Raw genomic sequence first — 19,046 nt, 5'->3', positions numbered from 1 at the left:
AAATAGTCAAACATGTGATTGAAAAATTTAATTTTTTTCTGTTTTGATAAAATTTCCAAATGACAACAAAAAAAAACAATGGCAATAAAACCAAATCACTTATTAGATAGAATCAAAATGGATGATCATTCGTGGTTTGCTAATCTATCATCATCATCATCATTAATCGATGAATGTAATCAAATTGTACAACAGAAATATCATTCATCATTAATGCATCTTTGTGCTCAATATGATTCATTTCAAACTGGTTACCTTTTATTAGTCAATCATGCTGATCATCAGTGGTTATATAAACGTGATCTGGATGGTAAAACACCATTACATACAGCATGTACATTTGGATCCAATCAAATAGCTAGTATTTTTATTAAAAATCAACATATCGTCAATGACTTTAAACGTGGTGATTGGACAGCATTAATGATTTCTATTGCGAAACAGAATATTAATTTAGTAAAATTATTATTAAATAATCAAGCTGATGATTTAGTAGAAGATAAAAATGGTTGGACCGCTTTGCATTTAGCCGTACGTACTGGTAATATTGAATTGATCAAATTATTGATGGATCAAAAACCGAAAGATTGGTGGCCAAAGCCTTTGAAAAATGGTCGTAATATAATGCATATTGCAGCCATTAATGGTCATATCTTGGTATTCGAAATGCTGGCTAATTATCTTTCAGAAATCAATCAAAAAGAATTGATAAATTACGCCGATAATTGTGGCGTTACACCATTTATGGATGCATCATGTATCGATTGTATACCAATCATGGAAATTGTTCTGGCTAAAATCCACGATATATCCACATGTCTTGAACATTTAGATGATTGTCATCGTAATATTCTACATCATTGTGCACAGACAAATTCATATACAACTATCCAATTCCTGATCAATCACAATTCATTATCATCAATGATCATCCAGAAAAATTTGATAAATCAATGTGATGAATGGGGCCAGACACCAATATTTTTGGCAATACGTGATGGACATTATGAATCGGTGCAATTATTACTACAATTAGGTAGTCGAATTGATATTCAAGATTCAAATGATCGTACACCGGTGGATATTTGTCAACAATATAAACATGATCATTTATTGGATTTATTTGAAAATTTAATGATTTGTAAAAGAACAAAAAAAAATGTAAATTACATAATAGTTGTATAATTTGGATAGAAAAATTTCACATTAAAATGATCATGTTGATAATCAATTTGGATTGTACCAGTTGATGGTAATGATAATAAAACAATCATCAACATTAAAATTGTCAATGTTAATATCAATGTAAATGTTGTTGTTATTTGTAAACAAAGACTATTATCATTTGATTGTTTGTTGATCATCATCGATTGTTGTTGTTGATGATGATCATTGCAACAATTATCATTACCAATGGGTCGATTTTCATATTTTATATAATAATTAAGAATTCTTGGACTATTCATCATTGTTGTTGTAGTTTTGGCGGTGTTTGATTTTGACCAATAATTATCATCATAATTCATTTTGGTAGTAGTGGTAGTGGCCACGAGATTATGATTTGAAAAAAATGAACAATTTGCAAAATTTGTTTTTGGTTTTGAAATTCTCATAAATGGAGATTGATCATTGTTGTTGTTATTGATACTGTTGCCTAAACTGTACAAATCAAAATCATTATTCATGGGTGATATGGATAAATCTTTGATCTGTTTTCGTATCAATCGTTCATCTTTCGTATATTTATGTGGAGTTTGTGATTTTTCATTGATTTTCTGTGGAGTTTTAGTTTGATCGACAAATGCGACGGTTGTGGAATTGAAATATTTTAAGATTGCAAAATAGAAATATCTCACCAGATAAGTACCGATTAATAATGGTATTATGAAGCGTTGTAATCGAATTATTTCAAATTGATCGAGTAATAATAGATGATAATAATGATGATGAGGATGATTAGTGGCTAATAATAACCAAAGAAAAAGTTGACAAATATCAAAAGTAACAACAACAATAGTATGATGATTCGAAGATGATGATTGATGTTGTGGTTCAATTTGTAATAATGGAAAATAGAGTAGAAATCCCACACAAACAAGATAGAGATAATGATCCAAATAATTGATTCCAAGATTATTTTTTTGACTTAGTAGATTCGGCAATGATTCATCAATACCGGAGAAAGGTTCTTCTTGAAGATTTAGACAAAATAAAATGGATAGCACAAAAATTGTTGCCAAATTGAGCAAAAAATATGCGAAAATTTTCAAACGATTTCCAAATAATTGATTCTTAGGCAATAATAATGATGATGATGAGGGTGGCTTCGATAATGGAATTCGATTAGGTAGTGAATCATCATCATTGACTAATTTTCGAATCAATTGTTGACATTCTTCACAAATTGGATACATTTGATCGAGATTTCGCCGATATTGAAACAATTCGTCATTGAATCGACCATCATCCACAGGGACAAATTCGGAAATCATTCGAATTTTTATCGCTTCAAGTTCATTACAATCATTGCATAGACGATAATGTTCATATCGTATATTACGATTATTTCGAGCTGAATTTCGACAAAAACGATTTGAATTTAAATGATAATGTTCGCTCATATAACGATTATATGAACCATCCACATTGAATCCATTATATTGTTGACAATCAGGACAATGCCATGAATTACGTTGAGTATATCGCACACGATGTTTGGCCATACAGAACCAACATTCAACATTTATTCTAATCCATGGCCTGATTTCGTATTTGAAAAGATTTTTCAAAAAAAAAATGAAATTTTCAAAACAGAAAAAACAACATACCGCACAAAAAGATAACCAGAATATAATGTAGAAACAGCGGCAGCAGAATAAATGATTGGATTACAAATATTATCGGGAAATTCCATTATTTTTCAAACATTTTCGAATGTTTAGCAACAATAACAAAAAACACGCCGGTTCTCATTGTTAACACGAGTATCGATAATTTCGTCCATCTTGTGATCAGCTGATTTATCGCATTTGATTATTTGAATTTAATTTTTGGTTTTTTTCTTCTAAAATTAACAAATAAAAAAGATGAAATTATCACTAATTCTACGATCATTTCGTCGTGAATTTATTGGTCCAATACCGAAACATAAGGGAAATGTTCTTATCGGGTAAGTTGAAATGACGCAAAATGTCGCAAATTCAATTTCATTTTCATTCCTTTAAAAAGACGAAAACGTTTTGTACCACCGGTTACATTGGGTAAAAAAATTGGTCTCGTACAGCATTTAGCATATGAAGAAGAAGTGATGAAGTATCTGAGTAAACCATATGTGAATGAAACCCAGGAATGTCGATATTTAGAATCAAAAAATATGGAACGACCACCATATTGGGATGATTTTACACGTATGACTATTGAACAACCATTACAGCAATCATATTCAGCCGATTACTTGGAAAAATTAAATTGTTCACGTACATTTGAAGAAGAAAATTAAGATTTATTTTTAATCATTTTGTATAAATAGTCATTATTATAGTGTTTGTGTGTCAGTGAAATTAAATTTTTTTTGTGAAATTTATAACATTATTTTATCGTCAATATTGCAATGATAATTCAAATTATTATAATTAATACTAGGAGAAATTATTTTCGAACCAAGCGTTTGGATTGGATCTGGAAAGAGAAAACAGAAAAAAAAAATTTACTGTTGAAATAGACTTGTTTGTTGCTGCTCATACACTTACTCGATATCTTGTTTGGTAAGTATTTTATTATCCCGTAATAATGCAGCAAATGCTGATGCTAATGGATCACGGCCGATTGTGGCGACGCCGATCACACGATCATCGCGAAAATAATAGGCAACAAAATGTAAATCGATAATATCACCATCAATAAGGCAATCATCAGGGTCATTAACAATACCGGCAAATCGTATACCTTTCCCAAATATAGCGGACCAGAAAAATGTTACCGATTGAAAACGTGTTTCCAACGGTGCCAATCGATTCATCATCGCTAATGATGCTTGACGGCCATGTGCTTGAGCTGTTTGCCAATGTGCAATATTCATCATTTGATCATCGAATATATGGTTCGGATAAACGCAAACATCACCACCAGCATAAACATTCGGTACGGATGTTTGAAAATTTTCATCCACAATAATACAATTATTATCCGATAGTTTAATATTCGATGATGATGATTCACGTAAAAATTCTGTATTTGGTACACTACCAATACCGATGACACAAACATCACATTCAATATGTTCAGCGAATTCCGGTGATTTAATACGAATTAAACGATTGGATTCTTCGTCCAATACGAATTCCAATGGCGATGATGATCCTGTACATAGGAATCGTATATTTTTTGATATTAAAACTTTTTTAATTGCCGCACCAATGCGTCTTCCTAATGTACGTGAATATGGAACATCCGTTCGGCTTATGATTGTTATTGATTTGGCCAATTTTATGATAGAACAGGCAATTTCAATGACTAATGAGAAATAAGAAAAATTTTTCATCAACAACAGAAGCAGGTCAAATATTTACCGATAAACGATGATCCAATAAGTACAACATTTTTATCTTCATTTATTTGGTTATGAATATTGTTTGCATCACGATAGGTTCGTAGATAGAAAATGTTTTCAATGTTTTCATTCAACATTGGTGAATTATATTTTCGTGGTCTAATTGTAGACAAAAATAAAATTTCAATTTGATTAATACAGAAAAACAAAGAAATGAAATTAACCTTGATCCAGTTGCTATGAAACATTTATCATAATGTATGGCTGTGCCATCATTAAGATATACCATTTGTGTATCGGTATCAAGACGTTGACATTTTGTTTGTAATTTTAATTCAATCTGTGCTTGTTGATAATAATCTTCATTACGTAATACAATATTTTCCAATTTACTAGCAAGATTCTGTGTGGTAATGATATAAAGTGAATAAATTCATTGAATTTCGAACAATTTACCTTGCTTAATTTAGTACGATCATATGGTATAGCATCTTCATCTGATATGAGAATAATTCGGCCATCAAAACCGGCAATTTCTTGGCGTAATGTTTCAGCACATTGAAAACCAGCAGGACCACCACCAATGACGATGATTGTTTGTTCATTTGTTGACATTCGTCGTATCGATATTCGTTGTATTGAAGTGACAAATTTTTCTTTTTTTGCACGTAAAAATACTTCATCATCACGGATTTCTATGTCAAATGTTGGTATATTATTACAGCCGGGAAATTCTTCAATATCACCGGTACGGATATTGAAACAGGCACCATGCCATGGACAGATTGCTAAATCACCATAAATAACACCTGAATAATTTGATTGAAATTCGGTTATACAGGATATGCGAATCATATATAGAAAAAAAACGTTACCATTGATTAAAGGTGCACTATAATGTGAACATCTATTACCAAATGCAATGATTTCTGTTTCAGATTTTCGATATAAAACGATGCCTACATTTTCGATGCGTACGACTTTTTTCCTATCACAAAAACAAATCAGAAAGAGATTAGAAAACCGAAAATCAGGAGAATTTTATCATAAAACTTACTCTTTGATTTGAAGTTCATCAATTTTACAGACCGATTGTTCAAGAATATCAGACATTCGAAATTGCAAATGAATCTCAATGAGAAAAATTTGAAACTATATTGAAAAAAATTTCAACAACCAACAACAATCCAAATCAAAATCGAAAGTTCAATTAATCAATCGCGATTGATCGAATGATTTTTTTCCCTAAAATTGATGATTAATCATCATCATCATGAGTGAGGAAAAAAAACCTTGAGAAAATCCAGAAAAATCATCATCATCATGAGTGAGGAAAAAAAACCTTGAGAAAATCCAGAAAAAACAAGTTTACCTTGATTTGTCTTTGTGATATGGAATGGGCGTTTTTCTCTCGCCGAATAAATGAAAAAAAATCAGCTGTTTTTACGTTCACTTTCGTTTTATTTTGCTTGATGATGTTTTTCAATCGATTCGACCACTATTGAACTTTATCTGAGCAGCTATGGCTGAATAAATGAAAAAAAATCAGCTGTTTTGTCAACTTTAACTATATATTTTATTATATTTCTAATAATAATTGTGATATATAAAAATTAATTACCAGTTTTATTCAAATGAAATCACTGCAAAATAGTGTGATCTCCATAAGATAAAGATTGTCGTGTTCTGTGTTTAGTTTTTATATGTTTAGTTTGTGTGTGAATTTAAAGAATGTTAATGAATTAATGAATATTTTTGTTTGCGTTTATTTATTATCCGATAACTAAATTATCGGTTTTATTTAAATGTTTGGAATTTATTCATTTCGTAAAATGTCGAAATAGTCAATATAATCTAGTGCCATCTATTGTCATGAATTTGCACAAACTTTCAATTGCAAGAATTATTTATTGATGATCATCAGATGTTATTTAGGAAAACAATACCGAATGATGAATCAAAATCTATTTCAAATGAAGTATATCAATATTTTTTGCTGCGGCGTTATATCATTAAAATGGTCAATTTATTGTTGCATCAAACAAAAAACTATTTCGATTGTTGATGAACATTTAGGTGAAAATAGGTGAAAAAAAAGGAAAACAAAATTTTTTTTTCGCCGAGTTTGCTCAGTGGTTCATTGACATGGTTTTCATCATTTTTGTTTATTATTGTCAAAAACAAAATTGACGTTGTTTTTATTCTTTTTTCCCTGATTGTGGACATAATGGATGAAATTGTTAATCAAAACGAAACTTCCACAATGTCGACTACCTCGACTTCGACAACAACAACAACTAGTAATTATTCCGAATTAAAATGTCAATGTTATCGATTGTACATTGAAACAATGAGTATGGAGATTGATCAAAAATTATTGGACCGATTAAACCGTCAACAATTACAAAAACGTCGTACGGCCATTGAATTGTTACGACAAAATGATTTTAATGAAATACAAAAATCATTATTAACTATCGATAATTTATCCAATATTGATCCTATTGAAAATGATCGTTCATTACAAATGTTGACAACTATTGGTAAATCATTAAATTCAATGTTGACAATGATAGATTTGGCTATTGTTGACAATATAAATCAGCAAACCACCAACATCAACGATAATAACAATTTTCAACATCGACAACAACAACAACAACAACAGAAAGAATTGGATGAACGATTAGAATTAATTAGCCAATTTGGTGATAATGACGATTACGATAATAATGATGATTATTCACAAATATCCTCAATGTTGAACATGAACAACAACAACAAACCTATGGATTGTAGATCTGTTGATAATAATCTTGACCATTTAAATGATAATCATAATAATATTTCAATGTCAATGTCAAATCTGAATATTGCAACAACAAATCGGGTTAATTCGGCATTATTATCATTTGATGAATTATCAAATAATCATCATGATAATTATCCAGGCCATTCCAATGTGAGTGAATGTCTTGAAGAAAGAAAAATCATTTTTCAATTTTTTTTCATTTTTAGGGTGTTTCCACTACCACCATCACCAATTATGGGGATTATCGAATTACATCATCAACACCTACACCATTTATACCATCATCATCATTATTATCACCTACATCATCTAGACAAAATCTTGTTCATCTTGAAAATTTACAAAATCCCCCATCAAATATTGATCCAATGGCAATTTTTCTATCATCAAGATTCGATCAAAAACAGCCACCAACAGCAGCCACAACATTACAATCGAACAACAAAAACAATCAATCAACGCCAATAAAGCAACAGCAGCAAAAACCATCAACAAGCAATGATAATAATAATAATAAAAAGATGAAAAATACACAAGATTTTAGTTTTACTTGTAAACAAATATTGCGACAAATTCCATCGATACCAACAAACAGTACAGTGCAGAAACATTTGGATTATTTAAGCAGCAAATTACATAATTTACCAATCAACAATAATGTGGAACGGTTGAATATAATCGTCGAAGAATTATATAAACAGCTGATTGAATCTATTTATTTGAATAATTTGTCATTATATATGCAGTTCTTGATACGTATTCTTAGTATTAACGTTAAAAAACAACAACCACAACCACAGCAACAAAATGGACAATCAAATAAATATTCAATACGTGATGCATTATGGAAGAAATGTAATGAGGTATTTTTCCAAAACCAAAACAAAACAACCACAGCGAAAGATGGAGAATCAAAGTTTGTTTATGAAAAAAACTTTTCGTTATCAATGGATAAATTACAAAAATATGGTGATTATTTATTCGATAATATTGTGAATGAGAAAAGATTTTATCTTGCAAATGTGCGATTAATGTCACATTTGTTTCGTAACAATTCATTTGATCAGAAACAATTCCATCATTACCTGAAATATTTGATTATTGATAATGTTGGTAAACATTTTCATCTTGAATGTTTTATCATAATGATTATTGATATTGGTATTGGACCATTGCGTGGATTATACAAGCATCATTCGCGTGCTATTCGTTCGGAAGTTTTCAATGGAATCTGTTTGAATAAATATCATAATCTTGATCCATCCATACGGTATGCTGCTCAATTTATTTGTGATCTTGAAAAACGTTGTTGGCAATTGTAAAAAATTTTGATTTGATTTTGTAATGATGATGATTAAAAAAATGAATTTATCATTCGAGACTTACAATTTTGAATAAATAAAATTAAAAATTCATTTCAAAAAACTGGCCACTTTTAATTGATTAATTTTGAAACTTACGATTGGTGATTTAGGATCTTCATTTGTTTTCCATCCATGTGGTAGCATTCGGTTTCGACATTGTTTACTGGATAATTGGTAATCTAAATTTTTGTTTTGGAACAAAGTTTTTTAGATTTGTTTTTTTTTAATATGAACATAAAACTTACATGAACACATTCCTTCAAATAATGGCCGAAATGGATTATTACGATCCTGGGCAAATTCAGCTGTCGATTCGCCACACAATTGTCTAGTTTTACGTCGTGAACATTCAAATACCGAACGTGTATTACAACAAAATACTGGTATACGTTCTTGAAATGATACGGCAAGTACATAGAATAATATATCACGTGTTTTAGAGGAACAGGAACTAATTTTTTGTGAATTTTGATTCAAACATTTTGCATGATTGAATATTTCCAAACGATCCGGATGATCGATCGGTTTCGAACAAACATCAAACACTTGTCGTGTGACACTATCTAAAACAAGCATAAATGCTAGATATCGAAACAAAGATAAAAAAAATCGATAGTATCGTTCATCATTTTGTTTATTATCATCCAACTTACTTTCACGTAATGCCAATGACATACAACGTTCGCCATAATCAGCTAGACAATTGTACATTGTTCTGGTTGTTTGGCATGATTTTTTCAATTGCCATTCATTAATTGGTATGCCATGTTGATCATAATAAAAATTTGTTAAACATAAATCAAATCGTTTCATATTACATGACGATGATCGCCGTTGTCCATTAACAATCATTATCATCATGGTGATTGTCATAGTGGTCAGTAATAATAATTTAAATTGTTTAATTCTTGCCATCTTTTTCGTTATTTTTTTTCCACAAAATAAAAAAACCGAGAAGATCTGACATCCAAACGTTCAACATTCGAAATCACGAATGTATCATCGACGTAGAAATCAAAAATCAAATTGATTAAATTCACGAAATTTCCTTTATCGATTCTGATGATCAAGGAAAAACAAAAGAAAAAAAATTGATTACAGCTTTTATAGGACAATGGTGATTTTTTTTCCCTGTATCTCCACACAACACAATCCATTTTATAATTATTTTGTTTTTCACCACATTCAATTCTTGTTGTTTGGCCACAAAATAAAAAAAAATTTTATTTTTAAAAATATGTAATTTTTGAAAAAAAAAATTTCTGTTGAAAAAAAATTCAAACTTAAATGCCTAACAATTTTTTTAGTGTCTCCCTTTTTAAAATAATTTTTTTTTTTTTTGGTTTTCCCCCATTTGTTGTTGTTGTGATTGTTAGTGAATGAAAAAAAAATTCAATCTGGATATGGATTTTTGTTGATGATGATGATAATAATAATTAGAAAGCAATAATCTGATTGATCCAACGGGAAAATGCGGTAATTCTAGTATAAACACCAGGTTGATTAGGTAATGCACAGCCAATTCCCCAGCTAATAACACCAACTAATGACCAACGTCCTTGATCTTCAATCACTAATGGTCCACCGCTATCACCCTATCGAAAAAAAAGAAAGAAAATCATCATCCTTGTCCAAAAAAAAATCCACAAATATTATTACCTCACAAGAATCTTTAGTTCCTTTAGCTAATCCAGCACAGACAAAAATATTTGGTATATCTTCAATATAACCAGCACGACGATACATTGATTCACAATCTTTATTCGTTATGATTGGCACATCGACATGTTGAATTACATTTGGTAATGGACCATCTATAATTTGATTAGAAAATTAATTTTGATCAAAAACTTGACATATTTTTATGACATACCTTCATGTAATCTACCCCAACCAGTTACTGTTGCCCATCGGCCAACATAGGTTTCATTATGTTCCGGTAGACAAATTGGTATAATATTCTTTTGAAAACGTATTGGTTCATAAAAACGTAATAATGCTAAATCATATTCAAATGTACGTGGATCAAATTTTGGATGTGGTGCTATTATCTGTATACGACGTTCAATATGTGAATGTGGTTCCGTGTCGGTACTGATATCATATTCACCTAAACGTAATAATAAATCTGTTGGTGATACACTGTAAAAATAATGAGTAGGATTAATCAGATTAAATGGTCAACTTTTTTTCAGATTTTGTCCGGTTTCACTTACTTTTCAACACAATGAGCTGCTGTTATAACCCAATATTCATTCAACAATGCAGCACCACATTTATGTAGGAATGCATTCTTTTTCCATTGTCTCAAAGATACCATCCATGGCCATTCACCATATGCTGATTGTGTTCCACCAACAATTCGTCCTTTTGGTGATATTTGTCGACGTCCACAAACTATATTTTCATGACAGGGCAAAGAAGTAAAAAATTAAATTTTTTTTTTTGCCAGAAAAAAATGTGGATAAATACAAAAACACATACTGAATGGTAACATTTCGCTTGAAGACATTGGACGTTTTGTTGTTGTTGTCGATGCAGTTGAACTAGTAGTCCATATAGATGTCAATTTCGTTATAACTGTTGGTGATCTAATTGTCGTACTTGTTGTTGAATTGATTAATGGAGCAATCGTAACGAATGATCCAACGGCTGGTATTGGTCGATGTTCATCGATGGCAGCAGTAATAATCGTTGTTGGTTTCTGATTAATGATGGATGGTTTATATTTATTACTAGTCAATGTTGATATAGTCGTCATAATTGGTAATCTTGATGTTATTGCCATCGTTGTTGTTGGTACCTGCAAAGTTGTACTTATTGTCGTATTATTAGTCATTGAAGATGGTGATGAAGATGTTTCAATCGGTTTTTCGGTTGTTGTCAGTATGGTACTTGATGAAACTGGAATTTGTGTAATAAATGTTGTCATGTTGTTGGCACTACTATTTGGAATTGTTGGAGATGGTGTAGTGGTGATGGGTGTTGCCGTTGTAGATGTTGATGATGATGATGATGATGATAAAGTTGTCGTCGTCGTTGTTGAGTTTTGTTGTTGTTCTTCAATAATCGATGGTTTTGGAATAATCGTGGTTGCTGTAAGAATCCATCCATCTTGCATAATAGTTCCAGGTGCTACATTATTTGTAGTGTTCACTGTAGTAGTATTCGCATTTGAATGTGGATCCAGAACGTTACTTGTAGTAGATGCTACAGAAATGGCTGTTGTTGATGTTGGTGATCGGGTTGTTACGGTCATGGGTCTTTCAATTTTCTCTTCATCAATGATTGTCGTCGTCGTTGTTGCCGGTGCCAATGTAGTAATGATAGATTCATCGACAGAAATTATTTCTTCCGATTGTGATTGATTCACTAAACCAAAATCAATGGGAATCAATTTTGCCGTAGTTGTTTCGATAAAATCATTCGGCACCAATGTAATTTCCGATTGATCATTCGTTGGTTGCGCTTTTACGGTTATTTGTTCATCAATATCTAGTGGTATTGATGTAGCCAATGCTATGGTTTCATCAGATGATGATGATGGAGGTGGTGGTAATGTTTCCTGTTCGGGTAATGTCCAAATATCCGAAATATTCTATCCGGAGAAATTCGAAAATTTTAAACAAAAAAAATTAACAAAATGAAACAATTACCGTATTTTCCAAATCGATCCAAACATCAATCGGATGTGGACGTGGTTTATTTGATTCAATTTTCACCGTTGTCGCAGCTGCTGCTGCTGTTGTTGTTGTTTCAATAATTGATGGAGAACTTGTAGTTATTGATTGACTTTTAGATTGTGTAGATTCACTATGTGGACTAGTTTCGATTGGAATACTACTTTGAGTAGTCGATGTTGTTGTTGTGGTTAAAGTAGCCGGTTTCGAAGATGATTCCACAATAGTCTGTTGTGTTGAACTTGAATTTATCATTATTTCTGGATTTTCGTAAATAGATTTTAAAGTAGTACTGCTCGGCAATAATGGTGACATTGTTGTTGTTGTTGTTGTTGAATTGGATTCTTCACGATTCAAAGCCACTAAGATTGGTGCAGTAGTCGTCGTCGATGATGGTGGCGGTGTTGAAAAAGTTGTAGACGACGTCGTCGCAGTCGTCGATGGTGAAGTTGAAGATATTATCACCGTTGTTGATGATGATGATGGTATCAATGATACACGTGTATTATTATCAAATTGCTCAACAGCCGCAACATTTGGTTTGAATACGGTAAGATTCCGAGTAACCTGTTGCTGTGATTGAATCTGATGATTATCCTCAATAATCTCGATGAATTCATTTGGATCTAAATGTTCTAGCGGCGATGATGATTGAATATCAATCGATATTGGTGGATCTAATTTTTGTTGTTGCTGTTGTGATGGTTTATTTTGTTCATTATCTTCTAAATTTAATTGGCCATTATTATTCGGCACAAAATGTGATGTAACCACCTTGGTTTTATTCTTATTATTGCTATAATCAGATTCTATGGCAGTAGTAGACAATGGTTTCGGTGTGGTTGATAATGAAAATTTTCTTGTTGTTGGTTTTATTGATGATGATGATGGTATTGTTTTAGTTGTTGTAGTCGTCGTCGATGTTGGCAAAATAGTTGACACACTACTACTGGGAATTTCCGGTTCCATTGTTGGTAATCTTAGATTTTCCGGTAGTTTACAGCATGTACCAACCAAATATGAATTGAAACAATAACCAATTGGTTCACCATTTAATTGCAGACATTCATATTGAAACATACAGACACCACCAAATAATGACATTTGTCCATTATGATTATCATTCTTTTTGTTACCAATACCACCACTACTACCGGAAATACGACGTCCACTACATGGTTTTGGTGGTTTAGCAGCACGATATTTTTCGGCCAACATTTCATCTTTCATTTCCAAGGAGAAAAAGAATTTAAATTCTCATTAATTTTCAAACAATTTATTGGTTTACCTTGTCGTAATAATGAAGCCAATAAATCAATTGGAATATTATTATGATTAATCACATCAAATGGATTTGGTGATGATGGTTTTATCGCCGATGATGATGATGATGATGATAATTGTAATGATGATGATTGTAATGATGATGATCGAAGCTCGTTATTAATTGATTCTTGTGTAGTTTGTTGTTGTTGTGATACTGAATTTTGATGACGATGATGATATGCCATTAGTTTATTTAACATTGTTGCACCAGGTTTATGATTATTAACCAATACAACTCTTGCCATAACCATTGTTGATGATGCTGATAATGATGATAATGAATATAGGGCCAATATAAAAAGTAAACTATTCAATAGAAAAATTGTCAACAATATTTTTCCATCATCACCGATAATCATCCAATTATTTTTATTATTCGATGATGGTGATGACGATGATGATGAATGATACAAATGATGATGTTTCGATAATGATGATGATGATTTTGATAAAAATTCTTGTAAATTCTGATCACATTCTTGATTATAATGAAGATGACGACGATTCAATAATGACTTTGATGATGATGATGATGATGTGGATTTAAAATCACTGATTTGTTGTTGTTGTTGTTGGTGGTGGTGATTAGTGGTTATATGATGATAATGATAATCATCATCATTAGATGAAATGGCTTCAAAATCATCATCATCTTCATCACCACCACCACCAGCTACAACATTTGAGAACATATCGGAACAGATCGGAATATTATCAACAAGGACTATGGTCATATTCTGTGTGTTGATCGAATCAATTCAATAGTGATGGACGAATAATGATGATGATCAAATCGAATCGTTCGATCGAATGAAACAAAATTTTTTTTTGTTTTGTTGTTCAAAATTGATTTTCGTTTATCGATCCGGTGATGATGATAAACTTAAACGTAACGGTTCAGCAACACACACACACATACATACGATGGCGGTCGACGACTTTATTCTCCAATGGTTTTTGTGTGTGTCCGAAACAGAAATGTTAAAGACCCTTCTATTCTCACCTAGACAAACATGGATCAAAAAGGAAAGATGAAAAAACCCGTAAGAAACAAGTAAAGAAAAAAAAACGAAAACCTTCTTATTCTTGTATCATCATCATCATCATCGCCATAGACATATTGACTATCAAGCTGGTTTAATGGTCATAATCGTGTTTATGGGATGATGATAAAGATTGTTGTGTATGGGGTATACTGACCTTCAAACTTCTACGAAAACCATAAACAAACCACAAACGGGAAAGGTGTTCAAACAGGTGTTCATCAGTAGAGTAGTTGTGTGAATGCACACAGACACTTGACCGATAATGACCGACGATAAGATAGAAAAAGAACAAACAAACAAACAAAAACGACAAGTTGATTGAACATTAAATAAAAAACGGAATAATTCTTTTTCTTCTTCATGATGATTGTGATTGATTTTTTTTTTCGTTGTAAATCAATCGAATTGATTTTCCTATCATCATCATTGCATTAATCGATTAAGGCATTTAAAAACAAATTTTTTTTTGTTGTCTTCAGGATGGTTGGTTATTAGGTTTCCACTCATTCATTCCTATGTGATGATGATTTAAATTCAAAAGGTCAAGATACTTTTGAGAATCGTCTTTTTCTTATTCTTCGTTGTCGTCGTAGTCGTCGTCGTCGTCTGTTCAACACTTTTTTTCATCATTAGGAAAAAAAGTCCATTTCATTAATTTTATTGCATAAAAAAAAAAATTTCTTCTTACTTTTTAGGCGCCCGGTAAGTCGGATAAGATTATGATTAAAACGGTAATTTCGTTTTTTGTTGTTGTTCGGATTTTTTTTTTTGCAAAAAAAAAAAAATCTCATTCGAAAAATTTTGAGAAAAAAAAATTTGGCGACTATTTCGAACATGTGTGTCTGATATGAACTGGTTGTGTATGAATCGAATTTAATGTTGATGATGATGATGATGATGATGATGGTCAACAGTCAACAACCGATCAACTACTAACTGGATTTTGGATGAATTTTTTTTCTGGTTTGGTTTCAATTCCGCATTCCCGCTGTGAATGTGTTTGTGATTTCGAGTTTTTTTCTTCGTCTTCGTTTTTTTTTGTATATTGACTCATCATCATCATCATCATCATGATCGAATAATTGAAAACAGTGGTCAACAACAAACAAGAATGAATGTGATAAATTTAGACTGCTTGATGGTTATCAATCAAGGACGACAATGATTTTTTTCCTTTTCTTCATTCAGCTATCAATCACTCAATTTGAATCGATCCATTTTTTTTGGCTATTATTTTGCAATCTAAAAAAAAACACGATAAACATCATCAAATAGAAATCAGAATTCAATGAGAATTTGTCATTTTGTTTCTTAGAAATCGAAAGATTGCAAAAATCTAATTATCAATTTTGCTGTGTAGATATTCGGATATATTTGAAAAAACCACTTCAAGGCATATGTTCAACACCTGAGTGAGTGTGTCAAATGAAAATTTTCGATTTTTTAATTTTCTTTCATTTTTATTTTCAATGACTATTTTTAGCCAAACAAACAAACAAACACAATCAACATGTTTTCATCAAAAATTCACAGTTATCGTCAAGTTGTTCCAAGATCATCATAAATGACAATCATTCAACGAAAAAAAATGGCCAGTCAGTCATATAACAACAATGTCCACTTATGTCCACCAAAAGCCATCATCAATCAAACTCATCAAGGATTAGGATAGATTTAGATAATCATCAATCATTTTATTATGATAAATAATCTCGAATAATTTTTTTAATATGAAAAAGTTTTTGCACATGTGTGTGTATGTGTGAGTCGATTTTCGATTTGTCAAGGCTGTTTTTTTTTCGAAATGATGGCTCATAATATTTGTAATGAAAAATTTTCATATTTTAACCATCAATGACAATTGTTGAAAAACTGAATCCATAATCATCAAATACTCACACAATCTCTGCAATGATAATAATTAATTGTGATGATGACCACTCGATGATGGTGATGATGATATTCGTGGTAATACGAAAAAGAACATTCCAAAATATGTGGTGAAAAGCTATGAATAATGAAATGAAATGAAATGAAAAATTTCAAATTTAAGAAAATTTATCATTCATCATCGTATACGATAATAAATGTGTATACATACATTAAATATAAATTTATATGTTATCGATCCAAGCACCAAAATACATGGACCATATTTTGGTCCATTTTGTAAACGATCAAATAAATCAACCAATTTTAATTTCAATGATAATAATGACCAATCATTGAATGGAATATTAATTGATTGTAAAATAGATGGAAGATAAACACCGGTTTGATGCATTGCTTTTGTTTGTTTTGCAAGATCCAAAAATGATAATAATGTTGTCAATGCATGAATCGATAATATCAAATTAACAGTAGCCAAATCAAGCCAAATTAATTTATCCAACCAATAAATTGATAATCCAATCACATCAAATGGTACGCTCAATATAAGATAGAAAAGTAATGCTTTACTCCATAATTCACCATATGAATTCATATAATCATTACAGATTTCACCATGTTCACGATAAATACGTGCTAATTGCAACCGTTGTGGCTTTGGTAATGATCGATATTTTCGTTTCATACGGTTATTTTTCATGTTACGACAATATTTAGCTAAATTTTGTAACATTCGATTAATCCGTAATATTAGACTATAATTCACTAATGTACATCCAGATGATAAAATGACAAAAAATAATGCACATTGTATGATGACAATGATATTATGAACCAATATTATTGAATCGATCGCAAACAGAAGACGATACATGATGTTATAATGATGTTTATATGTGATTTTTACATTATAATCGATAATAATGAATAAACATGGTGGAACTGTGGTTAATATTTATGAATCAATCAATTAATCACATTCACCGCTGATTAAATCAATCAATAAAAAACTTACTCAAACAAAAATGTATCAAACATATGATTGGATCTACTAATGATAAAAATTTAATGACTTTCAATCGATCATCAGGCATAATTGTTTGTTTGATATCGATACGTTTTAATTTAGACCATTTATATGGATCTAATTCAATTGTTTCTTTCTCAATGATCATTTGATATTCAGTCGATAACATTGTCAATGATTTTCTTACGATATCCGGAAGGAATTGATATTTGCATAATTTATTCCAATTTTTATGGAATATTTGTCTTTTAATAGTAGCTATTTCATGCTGAGGTCGACAACATTGACGATATTGTTCCAGATTAATGATAAGATATTTATAAGGAGAACTAAATGTTGGTGAATCTGTATTACAGAAAAAGAATGTAATCTTACCGACGATACCTAGCAGTGTTATCATGAATATTAACATTAATGCCTGGAAAAAGAAACGTGGATTCGATACATAACGATAATAACAGAATGGATCCATACGCCAATATTGATGATGATCCACATCGTCATCATCATTGTGGCCATTACTCATGTTATAGCTGATAACACCGGATAACATTCGTATCACCCATATTGATAATGATAATATTTCACCACCATGTTTAATCTTATACCATTTTTGATGACGATATTCAATAATCTCTTTGAATTGGTAATAGAAAAAACTATCTATATGTAATAACATTCTCCGAATTCAGAATCGCTCAAAATGACAATCACAAACATATTCGCGGTGTTTTTTCCTGTTATTACATTAAAAAAAAAAAAAAAAATATTAACCCTTGAAACATTCCGTTTTGTTCGGGCAATATTGACCCATTTTTTGAATGTATTTTTTTCGGCGAGACATTAAAAGCCCGAAACAAACATATATTTTGACAAACACATTTTTGTTACACCGCATATCTTTCGAAAGAAATTCATTAAAAATAATCAAAATTGTTTTTTTCTTTCTTCTTTTTTTTTATTTCATTTTCGTTACGAATCGATCACATATAGTATGAATGAAAACAACACGACCATTAAATAATCACAAGACAATGGTGAGATCGTCATCATCATCATCATTGAAAAAAATTTTCATACAATCTCTTGCGTTTTCTTCAAATCAATTTTTTCGATTTCGAGTATGTTTGTTCGTTCAATAATCAACACACAAATGACAGTCATTTGAATAAATGATGATGGTGATGATTAATGATCAAATCGGTGTATATATTAAATATTTATCAATTAACTCTAATCATCTGTTAGTAGATGGCGACACTCTTTTTTTGATGATAATGACGATGATCAAATTCGTGGTAATACGAAAAAAAATGTTCCAATATAAGTGACGAAAAGCTATTTGAATGAAA

At 30.9% G+C, this 19,046-nt stretch overlaps 8 protein-coding genes across 15 annotated transcripts; 3 read left to right on the top strand and 5 right to left on the bottom strand.

Annotated features, from left to right (window-relative positions):
* The first annotated feature begins 78 nt into the window (after nucleotides 1–78).
* On the top strand, nucleotides 79–1,230 carry LOC124496497 (ankyrin repeat domain-containing protein 16-like). The gene has a single exon (XM_047060016.2). The coding sequence runs from the start codon at nucleotides 79–81 to the stop codon at nucleotides 1,183–1,185; it is 1,107 nt and encodes a 368-aa protein (XP_046915972.2). The 3' UTR covers nucleotides 1,186–1,230.
* LOC124496744 (uncharacterized) lies at nucleotides 1,110–2,982 on the bottom strand. 2 transcript variants are annotated; one of them, XM_075732790.1, is made up of 3 exons: nucleotides 2,829–2,982; nucleotides 1,857–2,760; nucleotides 1,110–1,775 (listed from the first exon to the last, which is right to left on the bottom strand). In XM_075732790.1, the coding sequence occupies exons 1-3, from the start codon at nucleotides 2,912–2,914 to the stop codon at nucleotides 1,167–1,169; spliced, it is 1,599 nt and encodes a 532-aa protein (XP_075588905.1). In that variant the 5' UTR covers nucleotides 2,915–2,982; the 3' UTR covers nucleotides 1,110–1,166. The 2 variants fall into 2 exon arrangements, with proteins under 2 accessions (XP_075588905.1, XP_075588904.1); XM_075732789.1 differs by having other exon boundaries at nucleotides 1,110–2,760.
* A 46-nt stretch (nucleotides 2,983–3,028) lies between these two features.
* Nucleotides 3,029–3,586, top strand: LOC124497182 (uncharacterized). Its single transcript, XM_047060807.2, has 2 exons — nucleotides 3,029–3,169; nucleotides 3,229–3,586. Exons 1-2 carry the CDS (start codon nucleotides 3,087–3,089, stop codon nucleotides 3,497–3,499), a joined length of 354 nt encoding a protein of 117 aa, XP_046916763.1. The 5' UTR covers nucleotides 3,029–3,086; the 3' UTR covers nucleotides 3,500–3,586.
* On the bottom strand, nucleotides 3,482–6,366 carry LOC124497181 (apoptosis-inducing factor 3). 7 transcript variants are annotated; one of them, XM_075732791.1, is made up of 9 exons: nucleotides 6,171–6,366; nucleotides 5,892–6,075; nucleotides 5,607–5,841; nucleotides 5,425–5,537; nucleotides 5,006–5,358; nucleotides 4,774–4,952; nucleotides 4,569–4,708; nucleotides 3,750–4,512; nucleotides 3,482–3,678 (listed from the first exon to the last, which is right to left on the bottom strand). In XM_075732791.1, the coding sequence occupies exons 3-9, from the start codon at nucleotides 5,660–5,662 to the stop codon at nucleotides 3,639–3,641; spliced, it is 1,644 nt and encodes a 547-aa protein (XP_075588906.1). In that variant the 5' UTR covers nucleotides 5,663–5,841; nucleotides 5,892–6,075; nucleotides 6,171–6,366; the 3' UTR covers nucleotides 3,482–3,638. The 7 variants fall into 7 exon arrangements, with proteins under 7 accessions (XP_075588906.1, XP_075588909.1, XP_046916759.1 ...); XM_075732794.1 differs by having other exon boundaries at nucleotides 5,607–5,794; nucleotides 5,922–6,110; nucleotides 6,171–6,355; XM_047060803.2 differs by having other exon boundaries at nucleotides 5,607–5,701; nucleotides 5,922–6,075; nucleotides 6,171–6,347.
* Nucleotides 6,367–6,701: 335 nt separating this feature from the next.
* LOC124496745 (uncharacterized) lies at nucleotides 6,702–8,786 on the top strand. The gene is made up of 2 exons (XM_047060305.2): nucleotides 6,702–7,511; nucleotides 7,568–8,786. The coding sequence occupies exons 1-2, from the start codon at nucleotides 6,777–6,779 to the stop codon at nucleotides 8,681–8,683; spliced, it is 1,851 nt and encodes a 616-aa protein (XP_046916261.2). The 5' UTR covers nucleotides 6,702–6,776; the 3' UTR covers nucleotides 8,684–8,786.
* Nucleotides 8,303–9,826, bottom strand: LOC124497192 (uncharacterized). Its single transcript, XM_047060816.2, has 4 exons — nucleotides 9,379–9,826; nucleotides 8,971–9,306; nucleotides 8,822–8,904; nucleotides 8,303–8,742 (listed from the first exon to the last, which is right to left on the bottom strand). Exons 1-4 carry the CDS (start codon nucleotides 9,638–9,640, stop codon nucleotides 8,716–8,718), a joined length of 708 nt encoding a protein of 235 aa, XP_046916772.2. The 5' UTR covers nucleotides 9,641–9,826; the 3' UTR covers nucleotides 8,303–8,715.
* A 97-nt stretch (nucleotides 9,827–9,923) lies between these two features.
* Nucleotides 9,924–16,183, bottom strand: LOC124496746 (serine protease notopleural). The gene is made up of 9 exons (XM_075733024.1): nucleotides 15,466–16,183; nucleotides 14,932–15,393; nucleotides 13,694–14,734; nucleotides 12,382–13,628; nucleotides 11,210–12,323; nucleotides 10,942–11,122; nucleotides 10,599–10,867; nucleotides 10,385–10,539; nucleotides 9,924–10,320 (listed from the first exon to the last, which is right to left on the bottom strand). The coding sequence occupies exons 3-9, from the start codon at nucleotides 14,463–14,465 to the stop codon at nucleotides 10,162–10,164; spliced, it is 3,897 nt and encodes a 1,298-aa protein (XP_075589139.1). The 5' UTR covers nucleotides 14,466–14,734; nucleotides 14,932–15,393; nucleotides 15,466–16,183; the 3' UTR covers nucleotides 9,924–10,161.
* Nucleotides 16,184–16,266: 83 nt separating this feature from the next.
* On the bottom strand, nucleotides 16,267–18,373 carry LOC124497191 (uncharacterized). Its single transcript, XM_047060815.2, has 3 exons — nucleotides 17,785–18,373; nucleotides 16,879–17,609; nucleotides 16,267–16,785 (listed from the first exon to the last, which is right to left on the bottom strand). The coding sequence occupies exons 1-3, from the start codon at nucleotides 18,371–18,373 to the stop codon at nucleotides 16,699–16,701; spliced, it is 1,407 nt and encodes a 468-aa protein (XP_046916771.2). The 3' UTR covers nucleotides 16,267–16,698.
* Nucleotides 18,374–19,046: the final 673 nt, after the last annotated feature.

This window comes from Dermatophagoides farinae, chromosome 7 (genome assembly GCF_024713945.1).
Source record: "Dermatophagoides farinae isolate YC_2012a chromosome 7, ASM2471394v1, whole genome shotgun sequence".
Lineage (NCBI taxonomy): Eukaryota > Metazoa > Arthropoda > Arachnida > Sarcoptiformes > Pyroglyphidae > Dermatophagoides > Dermatophagoides farinae.
The sequence above is the reverse complement of the archived record's forward strand: the minus strand, read 5'-3'. Positions and strand labels throughout refer to the sequence as shown.

What these genes read in the sequence shown, in the direction of transcription:
- LOC124497182 (XM_047060807.2), top strand. Translation starts at nt 3,087, where the DNA reads ATGAAATTATCACTAATTCTACGATCATTTCGTCGTGAATTTATTGGT. An exon ending in AAGGGAAATGTTCTTATCGG is followed by an intron (nt 3,170 to 3,228) that starts GTAAGTTGAAAT and finishes TCCTTTAAAAAG; the next exon opens with ACGAAAACGTTTTGTACCAC.
- LOC124497191 (XM_047060815.2), bottom strand. Translation starts at nt 18,373, where the DNA reads ATGTTATTACATATAGATAGTTTTTTCTATTACCAATTCAAAGAGATT. An exon ending in TAAATGGTCTAAATTAAAAC is followed by an intron (nt 17,610 to 17,784) that starts GTATCGATATCA and finishes TATTAACCACAG; the next exon opens with TTCCACCATGTTTATTCATT. An exon ending in CATATAAATTTATATTTAAT is followed by an intron (nt 16,786 to 16,878) that starts GTATGTATACAC and finishes CATTATTCATAG; the next exon opens with CTTTTCACCACATATTTTGG.
- LOC124496497 (XM_047060016.2), top strand. Translation starts at nt 79, where the DNA reads ATGGCAATAAAACCAAATCACTTATTAGATAGAATCAAAATGGATGAT.
- LOC124496744 (XM_075732789.1), bottom strand. Translation starts at nt 2,914, where the DNA reads ATGGAATTTCCCGATAATATTTGTAATCCAATCATTTATTCTGCTGCC. An exon ending in TCTGGTTATCTTTTTGTGCG is followed by an intron (nt 2,761 to 2,828) that starts GTATGTTGTTTT and finishes ATACGAAATCAG; the next exon opens with GCCATGGATTAGAATAAATG.
- LOC124497192 (XM_047060816.2), bottom strand. Translation starts at nt 9,640, where the DNA reads ATGGCAAGAATTAAACAATTTAAATTATTATTACTGACCACTATGACA. An exon ending in GTCATTGGCATTACGTGAAA is followed by an intron (nt 9,307 to 9,378) that starts GTAAGTTGGATG and finishes TTCGATATCTAG; the next exon opens with CATTTATGCTTGTTTTAGAT. An exon ending in AAGATCCTAAATCACCAATC is followed by an intron (nt 8,743 to 8,821) that starts GTAAGTTTCAAA and finishes CAAAATTGTAAG; the next exon opens with TCTCGAATGATAAATTCATT.
- LOC124496745 (XM_047060305.2), top strand. Translation starts at nt 6,777, where the DNA reads ATGGATGAAATTGTTAATCAAAACGAAACTTCCACAATGTCGACTACC. An exon ending in ATTATCCAGGCCATTCCAAT is followed by an intron (nt 7,512 to 7,567) that starts GTGAGTGAATGT and finishes TTTCATTTTTAG; the next exon opens with GGTGTTTCCACTACCACCAT.
- LOC124496746 (XM_075733024.1), bottom strand. Translation starts at nt 14,465, where the DNA reads ATGACCATAGTCCTTGTTGATAATATTCCGATCTGTTCCGATATGTTC. An exon ending in GGCTTCATTATTACGACAAG is followed by an intron (nt 13,629 to 13,693) that starts GTAAACCAATAA and finishes TGGAAATGAAAG; the next exon opens with ATGAAATGTTGGCCGAAAAA. An exon ending in AAGCGAAATGTTACCATTCA is followed by an intron (nt 11,123 to 11,209) that starts GTATGTGTTTTT and finishes ATGAAAATATAG; the next exon opens with TTTGTGGACGTCGACAAATA.
- LOC124497181 (XM_075732791.1), bottom strand. Translation starts at nt 5,662, where the DNA reads ATGTCTGATATTCTTGAACAATCGGTCTGTAAAATTGATGAACTTCAA. An exon ending in GATGAACTTCAAATCAAAGA is followed by an intron (nt 5,538 to 5,606) that starts GTAAGTTTTATG and finishes TTTTTGTGATAG; the next exon opens with GAAAAAAGTCGTACGCATCG. An exon ending in TAGTGCACCTTTAATCAATG is followed by an intron (nt 5,359 to 5,424) that starts GTAACGTTTTTT and finishes CAAATTATTCAG; the next exon opens with GTGTTATTTATGGTGATTTA.